The following is a 10,252-nucleotide window of genomic DNA, read 5'->3' as shown; positions in this document are numbered from 1 at the left end:
ATTACTTACGGGTTTGTTCACTACTTTAGTTCAAGCCCATACTATACTATACATTAGGTAATAGTAATAAAATAAATCATACATTTCAATCATTTAGGTTTAAGATATGCTTAGACATCTTTTGTGCCCATAATTTCGGATTTTAAGAATCTATTCATGCAATATATAATAAGGTTATTGTATTGTTTGGTATTTTTTAAATATAAATTATCCACAGCCAAATATTTAGAAACATGTTTAAATATTTTATTTTTATTAATAGGTAGGTACTTACTTAGTTTAATGCCGTTTAATGACTCCAGTAATGAAATGGTTGTTTCGAGATCTCATTTGCTACGTAACAATCTAATTAATAGATTAAGTACCTTTACAAGACATTTCAAATGGAATATTTACTTTAAACTATTTATCTTATGTTATTTCATATTTATAATACTCCAGTTTTAGCTTATAAGAATTAGAATACAGTATGACCCCATATACATTTTATGAAAAGTTAAAAAGAACTTGATTTCGACAGTTGCTTTTAACTTATACCTGATACAATAAATTACGCATCCGCATATCCACGTATGTCGCTTACTTACAACTCAAGACTGCGGTACAACTCATAACTGCGACCGGTAGAAGTACAACTTAAAACAGCGGCTTACCGACACACAGCTTAAGACTGTGGCCTACAGAAGTACAACTTAAAACTTCAGCCTATAGGGGTACAAGTTAAGGCTGCGGCCTACACACATACAACTTAAAACTCCAGCCTACAGACATACACCTCAAGACTGCGGCCTCCATCCTCACACCTTAACACTGCGGCCTACAGCCTCACACCTTAACACCGCGGCCTACAGACACCTTAAGACTGCGGCCTACACAGCTTAATACCGCGGCCTACAGACACCTTAAGACTGCGGCCTATAAGGCGGGTGGTCCCTCAGCTCGCAGACATGCTCCACGGGGCGGGGCCTCCCGTCCGCGCCCACCGCCGCCGGCCGCACCACCCCGTGCGAGACGAGACGGTCGAAGAGGTTCACTAGCTTCATGGCTTCGTATTCTTTCTGTGAAGTTGAAGGGTGGTTAGTAGGGGCTATTTGATAGTGATATTTTGTGATACACAAAATTAGAATGCGATATCATTGCGGTGCGTCGGTGCTACCGTACTTTGGGTGCTGTATACATATAAAAGAGTGTCAGAATCGGTCACAGAACGGTTAATCGAATTTAGCCCTGTGATCTGAAAACGTAAAATTATTTCTGTTTGAAATTTGACTCGCAGTTTCGCGTTAAACTAGTTTATCGATATCGATACCGAACCCGTGCTGCGGCGCCATAATCGCTCCCAAAAAACTTCACTTTTCTAATGTCAACATATTCCTACCTGTACCTCAGTCATCCCCTCAAAGGGGTTGCTAGCTGGGGGTCTTGTACACCCCACTACAGGATCAATGCGGGGCTCAGCAGCTCTGTACTCCTCAGTGTCACTGTCCTCGCTACTGGAGGAGTATTGAGAGGACGCCTGAGGACCGCCGAGAAGGCCCTTCTGCGCGAGGTGGCCGGCCGAGTTGCCGAACCCGGTGTATTTCATTCACGCTGCATTGGTACGTTACAGACGTAGATAAACAATACTATATCGCGATTCGTGATAAATAGAGCGCTGTGATAAGTCGAATGCGCTTTAAACGAGTTTATCGACATCGATAAGGGATCCGTGCCGCGGCGCCATAATCAGGAGACTAATTCTGGCGACGCGACACGGAACGCTTATAGACGTAGATAAACAACACTATATTGCAATTCGCCATAAATACACCTCTGCGATAAGAATAAAGAATTTATCGACATCGATACCGGACCCGTGCAGCGGCGCCAGAATCCTAATCAGTTCCAAAAAACGACATAATCTAAGATAAAACTTCAACAGAAACTTTTTCTCACCTGTTCCTCAGTCATGCCCTCAAAGGGGTTGCTAGCCGGGGGTCTCGTACACCCCACGACAGGATCAATGCGGGGCTCAGCGGCTCTGTACTCCTCAGTATCACTGTCCTCGCTACTGGAGGAATATTGATGTAGGGCCTTCTGAGGGACGGCAGATTTGCCAAAGTCGGTATTTCATTCACGCTGCATGGGAACGATATCGCTATAGATAATCAACACTATATCGCGATTCGCCATATATACGACGCTGTGATTAGTAGAAATGGTTTATCGACATCGATACCGGATCCATGTAGCGGCGCTAGTATCAGCTTCATTCAGTTCCAAAAAACTACATAATCTAAGATATAACTTCAACAGAAACTTTTCCTACCTGTTCCTCAGTCATCCCCTCAAAGGGGTTACTAGCTGGGGGTCTTGTACACCCCACTACAGGATCAATACGGGGCTCGGCCGCCCGGTACTCTTCAGTATCCGAGTCCTCGCTACTGGAGGAGTATTGTGAGGACGCCTGAGGACCGCCGAGAAGGCCCTTTTGCGCGAGGTGGCCGGCCGAGTTGCCGAACCCGGTGTATTTCACCATGCGGCCCACTGTTGGGAGGGAGTTGAGTGAGTAGAGGTCAATGGTAGAGATGTAGGTTAAAGAGGGACTTTGGTAGAAAGGCTCTGAGACTGCGGGAGTAAGCTAGGTTGAGCAGTGGATAAATTATGGTTGATGAGGATTATGATAGTCATCATGTTCATTATATAAAGCAGATTAATAAAGAACTGTGTGTATAGGACTATGTTGCATATACTTTTCGATGAAAAAAATATTAGTCATCAAAAGTTTCTGAAAAGTTTGCTGATTAGATAGGTATTTCATTAAGAAGCTTATCTGAATCGGACATATTTTATAAAAATACAGCAATCGTCCAACTCACCATTCTCTTTGCACAATATAAACAGGAACTCCGCAACCAAATCCCTCACACTCATAACCGGTGTCGTCAACAATCTGCACAGCTGGTTCCTTAACGCCGTCCCCCTCTCCGGCGGCAGAGACACGTCGCGCAGGGGGGGTAGCACCACCTGCCGTAGGTACTTGCGTTGCGCGCGGCACCCGCGGGACCCCTTGATCATGACGGTTAAGATTGGCGATAGGTTCTCGTGCTGGTTTGTTGTGTTCTGGAAAAGTGATGTTTTATATCTGCGATATTATTTGGACACGTAAGGTTTTTCGTTTGGTTGCTGCTAAAGTCTTCAAAGTTCACATTAGATTTTTTTCCTGCACGTATCAATTTACACAAGTTAGAGTTTGATAGGTAAGGAAACATCCGAAATTGACAAACGTGAAAAGTGCGTATCTAAATAGACAGAGTAATAGCTACAGCGTATAGCAAAATATCAATTTCATGTTCACGCATACCTACGTAAGATTTTAATACATATGAATCCCGAATAGGGAATATGCAAGTGGTTCAAATAAAGGTCAAATATTATTTATAATAAACTTTCTTGTTTCTTAACTACGACTCCATCATTATTTTTGATTATAATTTATTTTTGAGCAAGTAAATGAAGTTGAAAAGTACAAAAAAACTTCGGTAAATTCTAACTTCCGAGAAACGTCACCCATTTTCTTAGGGCGGATGTGACGTCATAATTCTTTATATATCAATCTCAGAATAATAACTTCTTTGCGCTTGCGTATAGTTAAATAAATGTCAAGTGTAAACAAAGAAATGTTAATGTCACCGAGTATTTGTGATGCTCGTTGTGATCAGATACGATGGATCACATAAAAATTCTTCCAATACGAGTAGATCCTAGCCTCCTATAACCTCTCCACTTCTTGTTTGATATGCTTGTTTGTTTGCAAAGTTTAGGATTTTTTATAATTTTTTTTGGTAGTGTATGGGCTGCCACTAGTTGTTCTATTGTAATGAGGCGTAAACAGCCATTCGCTAGTCAACGAGCCACTCAAATATGATCCATATTGCAACACAATAAAATTAAATTTGTATTGTAAGTATTATAACATGAACATGACACAAGTTGCTCTTTCTACTTTTAGGTTATAATGGCAGTCGTTAGTATATTTCAAAAGTTGTTATTTTTTTTCTAAATTAAGTTATGGAAGAATTCTCGTAATCAGAAGAACTGGACACATTAAATTTATTACGCAGTATGAACGAGTAAACTGTGGCCAGCTGCGGAAAAGGACAGCAAAGACTATTGAAAAGTCGAGAGCCGTGTGCCCAAATATTAGGGAATATATTTTTATACTCTTATTCGATAGTTTAGATAAGGGGGTTTAGACCTTTGAGATATGCACAATGGTTCCATTCAAGAGAGCCAGGTGCAGGTTCTTACACCATGGGCGTACCCAGGTAGGAGCAGGGGGGGGGGGGCAGCTGCCCCCCCCTAGAAGATAAAATAAACGTAAATTTTCCTGCCAAGTGGGAATTAAAAACGTTACTTACTGTGCGCAATATGAAGTGTTGGAAACAAAGTATCTTTTCTTTTTAGTCAGATATTTTGATTTAATATTCTTTTACTTATCTATAATGTTTCAATATAACCCGACCGACCATCATCTCGGAATAGGTATGCCCCCCCCTAGCTGAAATCCTGGGTACGCCCTTGTCTTACACCCCCACAGATAATAGAATCGAATGACTTACTAACCCTAGTCTCTCTTACTGAGAAACAAAGTTACAGTAAGTACTTACATACAATACAAATATTACTTTATATTCATATTGCCATAATAGCGTAATATTGTGTACAAAAGTCCTCTGGTTTGCGCGCTCCCATTTCAAAAGAGCTACTAGCAGCTATTTACGAGCTCCCATTACAAAACAGCCACTGGTCACACTTTATTACCATTACAAAACAGCCACTGATCACACTTTATACACTTCCTTTTTCGTTTGTTACCATGACAACATTGGTTTGTTGAAAATACAAAAGAACTCTGTGATTACTTGATTAGGCAAAAAATCTATGCCAACTGACGGGACTCATTATTCTGAGCCGTGAAATTAAACGATTATGACGTCACGACAGCCCGCCATCCTGACGGGAATTTCAAAGTGGTCGTGATGGTTGTAATTTTTTAACTTTCTTTAAAATACCTTAAATTACTTATTTTGCCGTTGAATTTTTTTTTACTATAATAAAGTGATGTAAATCTATCCAATAAAAGTATTAAAAAAAATTACGCATATTCCCTATTCCTTATTTACAATAAATAAACCCTAACTGCCACAGTTTCAATAACTCTATCTACCGACTGGTACCTAGTTACTTTAATACTATCTATCGGTAGATAAAGTTATTGAAACTGGCAGTTAGACGAAAGATGTTAACACTCACAGTAGTCAGCGTCAGTCTACTCTGCAGCAAGTTGACCAGCGACTGCAGCGCGTCCATACTCCTGCCCTCATACATATACTGCGCACGCTCACCGTCGCCCAGCTCGGGCGTTAGGAACGGGTAGTAGCTTGGCGGCACACTGCAAGTAATTAGAGAGAATGAGACTAGTGTAAAAAGTGTCAACATGAATTTACAGAATGAGACTAGTGTAAACAGTGTCAATATTAATTTACGGTAAGTTATTTTTAAAGTATTTTTACGGGCTTTCGAAAGCCTTGGAAAGTTTGCGACTTTTAAACTTTTAAGAATCCTTATGTAGTAGCGGTTGTGGTTGTGAGTTTGTATACTGTAAGTATGTAATAGATATCCAATCGACTGTGGCCGCAACCGCAAGTGCGTATGAGGGTCTAGTTTCAACATAATATGTAAAGTAAATCGTAAAGGTTAGAAAAATAAATGCCGCTGCTTTGCTCGACTTGCCGCCAAATTTTACAAATTTATAAGACTTAAACAAGAAGTATTTTTTTGCTTGAACTAGCCATGCCTCAGTCCTTTCGCATGGGACTTTTTATACTCTTACAAATAGCACATCTCACCTAGTCAACAAATTGGCCACATTACTCCTCAACTCCATCAGTTTCTCCTCCGTACTGGTGTGAGCGTGGAGCAAGGAGGTCAGCACCGGCATCAGCTTCAGGTATGTGGCCTCCTCCGACTCGTGTGCCTCCTCGCCCGAGGACTGGAGCACCAGGTTGAACATCGCCTTGAGGATCTCGCACGCTATCGCTTGCTGCTTGTCCTGGAAAGTGTGGGTGGGTTAATGCTTTGATATAGTGCAGTAAAAGTTTTACCAGAAACCAATTTTTTTTATTAACAGTACAGTTTCTACACCTTCAAACATTGCACATACAGTTTATTAAGTTTTGTTAATAAGACTGCTCTTCAGTTCATTTCCGTTTCTGTGCAATGAATGTAAGAATAAATAAACAAACCTACTGAAATATTTTTGAACTAAGGACTAAAATAGATAAATGTATAAACTGTTATAATTACACTGAGCAAGCAATGCTGGTCATCTTCTATCAGTCCACTGCTGGTGGACGCCGCGGCCCCCTCCGAGGTCACTGTGGCTTCCAGCAGTAGCTCTCCGAGACAACTGATCAGGTAGTCCAACCCGTGCAACTCCCCCTTAATCTTCGATCTAATGTCAAACCTTAGTGCTGTTAGAATGAAGAGTAATTTCATGTCAAATAGCATTATATCTTCTTTGAATGCTATCTCTTTGTATGTTCTGAAATTGAAATGAAATATCATAATCAAATTGGCAAAATATCAATCTACCTTTATACCACAAAGACTTAAGGAAACTCCTCTAGCATCTTTTCAACCCTTACCGGAGTCTGCCGACTAAGCCCTCAGCAATACTCGTGTGGGCACAGAGAGCTCGGGCCACTTCGCTGTTGAAAGCAATGTTGCAGAGGCACTTCATGGCCTCCACCACAATGTCTTGAGGTGGCATAGTCATCGACATCATGGCTTCATCATCCACTCTCATGAAGTTGTACAAGCCAGCTTTCTCAATTAGTATTGTGATCCATTTCTCGCACATCAGGTTTTCTATGTCTGTTTTATCTCGGCTGAAAGATTAAAAAAATAAATAGATAAAAGAGTAAGTAGGTATCATATTTTTTTAACTATTTGGTCTCAAAATTTTGCTTCGCATTTCCTGCAATGTTATCTAAGCCAGCTGATCAATTACACATTCTAAACTGTAGTTTATCATCAAGCGGAACAAGAAGGCTGAGGACAAATTATAGGTTAGGTATGTCCAACAGCAGAATGTCTTTACCTGAGCACTCTTATAGTTGCAAGACAGAGAGCATGGATTGACTCTGAGGAGCTGTTTTGAAGATGTTGAAAAATGGAGGTCCACAGTATAACTCTTCTGTTGTTGCCAGATAAATTTGTAAATGCAGTAACATTTTCATTCTGAAATTAAATCAAGTATTAAAGAAACAAAAAGATAGGGTGGAACTGTTTTGGGGCAGTATTTTATATTTTATTATTCTATACATCTTGTAGTTAATCTACACGGATTCATACAAAGGCCAAACTTAATTCCAGAACCAACACAAATGAATCCTCTCTTTGGACTACCAACCTTTATGCCAATAGTTGGGGCTTACCGCGCACCAACATAGAATATTATGGTAAACATTATCATCAAAATGGTCTCAATCCAATCATGTGGATGGCAATCATAGATTTCCTTGCTGGCACTGGGATCAAGCATAACTTACTATTCAAATGTAAAAACATCTACACCACAACAGAGAGGGTTAGTAGGTCAACTCGGGGCGCCGGCAAGTCATCTTTGACTACCTCTAACTTGGATAATAGTAAGCATGTATAGGAGAATATTTTAGTTACCTGTTTCAGAAAATTCTGTAGGATAGCAGAAACTTCTACAAGGTTGCCACTACTTATCAGTCCAATTTCGTTTTCCTCCATAGTGAATAATTATTTTAGAATGATTTTCTGTGCAAATACGGCTTTTATTTTAATTTCGCACACCCAACACCCAATCCTATATTTTGCTCTTAGCTTGCTAGTGATGGGAGTTGGAAACAAGGAGTTGAAGATATCTGACTCATATTCGATTAGATTGATATCGATGGAATTTTCTTTATTTGTACATGATACATGAATGAAATAATTATTATCGACTGATAAAATATTAAAAAAATATAATTAGGTATATAGTGTGTGTTGGTGCCTGCAACCCATTTCGGCACCGAGAAGCAACATTAATGATTTTTTTTTTACTTATTTTTTATTACTTTTTTACCTTTTATTGTAAATGTATGTGTTATATCGGCTTTATTTCCCAGGAAAAAGCATCTGTCAAAAAATGATTATTTTTTAATTAATATTAAATTTATCTGTTTTTAATGGGTCTTACCTGTAAATAAAGAACTTTATTATTATTATTATTTATTTATTTGTTTCACTGATAGTAGTCTCATCATTCGATAATATCGATAAAATCTCTTAGCGAGTGGTTGGAAAAATTATTAATGCCCATCCTTATTACGATCAATCACTATCCTGTCAAATCACAACACAGCTGTATTCATTCTGTTCTGTGAAAACACAAGTGACACATTTTCTCAGAATAATAACAGCCACTTAGGCAGGCGCATAGTACCAGGCAACACACACTCTCACGCCTTGTACTAATGTACTCCCTTGCGGGGTAGGCAGAGGTGCATTGCTGCACCCACTTTTCGCCAGAGTGTTATGTTAGTCCCAATCACAGATCACCCCCAATAGATTCCGCCTACAAGGCAAGCGACGCGCACCACGCATTAGCTCAATAAGTAATAAAGAAACAAAGCTTGACAGAGCGCTCCTTCAGTTCTGACCAAGATTCAGACCTGCGCGTAGTGTGGAATAATAAACTGTTAAAAATCTTTTCGAACGAAAACATATGCCATTTTAATGCCGTTTTGTGGTGTAAAGTGGTGTGGGAAGTCTTCTAAGACTTCAAACTTCCAAAAAGATGGAATAACTTTCCACCGGTAAGTGAAATCATAAAAAAATATTTTATTATGTTAGTGAAGCAAAGGTCAATATATAATGGTTTATTAATAATAGAACTTACGCTATGCGTTGATGTCTTTTGAAAATGTCTCTTTCTCACCTGCGGTAATGAGTATTACCTGTCCTTTTTTATCAAAATCACGCGATACTACTAGTGTTGTGTAGCGCCACGTTCCGCGCTCAAGTTTTTATCGATCATTTTAACATATTTCAATTTACATGTAAAGATAATAATAATAATTATAGCTTCAAAATAGGTACTACTTGTTAGTTTACTCGTATAGAGTATATTTATTGGGTCGGGGGTTTTTTATACAAATGATGTTGGGATTTTACACGGCAAATTTTCTTATTTTTAAAGTGCAAGATTAATGCGGAACATTATTGTAATCGTTTGTTTTAGGTTTCCGCAATGCCCTGAAAGAAAAAGCAAATGGATAGATGCAGCACATCGTGGCGACCTTTGGTTCCCCTCAAAGTTCAGCGTAATTTGCTCAAGACTAACGAACAGCAATCCATTTTTATTATATAGATTATTAAGATTATGTAAATAAATAATTTTCTCAAGAAAAACATTTTTATTTTCTAATTAAAAAAAAAAAATTACCTTACTTTACTGTTATATAATTTTTGTGACTTTAAATTTGTAGTTCGGAAAATCACAGGTCTTTCGTTGGAATTGATTCGCTATGACTATCTATCGATTAGTTGCTAACTCTGTGATTTCGGTGTCGCATCACTAGATCGTGGATGCGTTCTAGCGCGATTCTGAATTAGCCAATCACACGCCCGCTTGTTTGTTCCCCGCACACCCTTCCTTCCTCTAAATTTGGTGAGTTTGGTCCAGTGCAAATTAGGTGTGGGTCGTTACGTGATTTTCACGAAACGTAACGTAACCGGTGACGTCGAAGTCGTCACAAGCTTTTATAACTAGCTATTTTTGTAACTAGCTATTTCTTCAACCGGTGATTTTAGATACAAGTTATTTTACCGAAGTATTACTATAACACGAAAATATTGCATTGACTACGTTACTTATTCCAAACTGGTGTTCGTCAAAGTAGTTTTGTAACTATACAGTTACGTATGTACCTACATACAAAATATTTTGGTGGATAAATGGAAATTTAAATCTGTAAATATCTCGGCAATCGTAAGGTGTTTTGGGGAGTTGTTTTAGGTATGTTTTCGTATGAGAGCAGAAGTATATTTTTGTGGAAATTTAAATCTGTAAATATCTCGGCAATCGTAAGGTGTTTTGGGGAGTGGTTTAGGGGGAGTTGTTTTTGGTATGTTTTTGTATCAGGGCAGATGTATATTTTTGTGAAGAATAAAATTCTGTTAGGTAGTTAAA

The 10,252-nt window shown here is 38.9% G+C and overlaps 1 protein-coding gene across 3 annotated transcripts; it reads right to left on the bottom strand.

The window, feature by feature from the left end:
• Positions 1-255: 255 nt before the first annotated feature.
• LOC105391469 (synembryn-A) lies at positions 256-7,923 on the bottom strand. Of its 3 annotated transcripts, none has more exons than XM_048624929.1 (10): positions 7,726-7,923; positions 7,145-7,284; positions 6,690-6,932; positions 6,349-6,586; positions 5,892-6,094; positions 5,296-5,434; positions 2,859-3,102; positions 2,309-2,526; positions 902-1,058; positions 256-855 (listed from the first exon to the last, which is right to left on the bottom strand). In XM_048624929.1, exons 1-9 carry the CDS (start codon positions 7,804-7,806, stop codon positions 903-905), a joined length of 1,662 nt encoding a protein of 553 aa, XP_048480886.1. In that variant the 5' UTR covers positions 7,807-7,923; the 3' UTR covers positions 256-855; position 902. The 3 variants fall into 3 exon arrangements, with proteins under 3 accessions (XP_048480886.1, XP_048480887.1, XP_048480885.1); XM_048624930.1 differs by having other exon boundaries at positions 256-831; XM_048624928.1 differs by having other exon boundaries at positions 256-1,058.
• Positions 7,924-10,252: the final 2,329 nt, after the last annotated feature.

This window comes from Plutella xylostella, chromosome 13, assembly GCF_932276165.1.
Source record: "Plutella xylostella chromosome 13, ilPluXylo3.1, whole genome shotgun sequence".
Lineage (NCBI taxonomy): Eukaryota > Metazoa > Arthropoda > Insecta > Lepidoptera > Plutellidae > Plutella > Plutella xylostella.
This window is presented reverse-complemented; position numbering and strand designations above follow the sequence as displayed.

Bases quoted from the DNA above. Each gene is read 5' to 3' on its own strand.
- LOC105391469 (XM_048624928.1), bottom strand. From the start codon at position 7,806: ATGGAGGAAAACGAAATTGGACTGATAAGTAGTGGCAACCTTGTAGAA. The intron at 7,285-7,725 runs GTAACTAAAATA...ATTTAATTTCAG, and splicing joins TACAGAATTTTCTGAAACAG to AATGAAAATGTTACTGCATT. The intron at 3,103-5,295 runs GTGAGTGTTAAC...TCACTTTTCCAG, and splicing joins GTAGACTGACGCTGACTACT to AACACAACAAACCAGCACGA.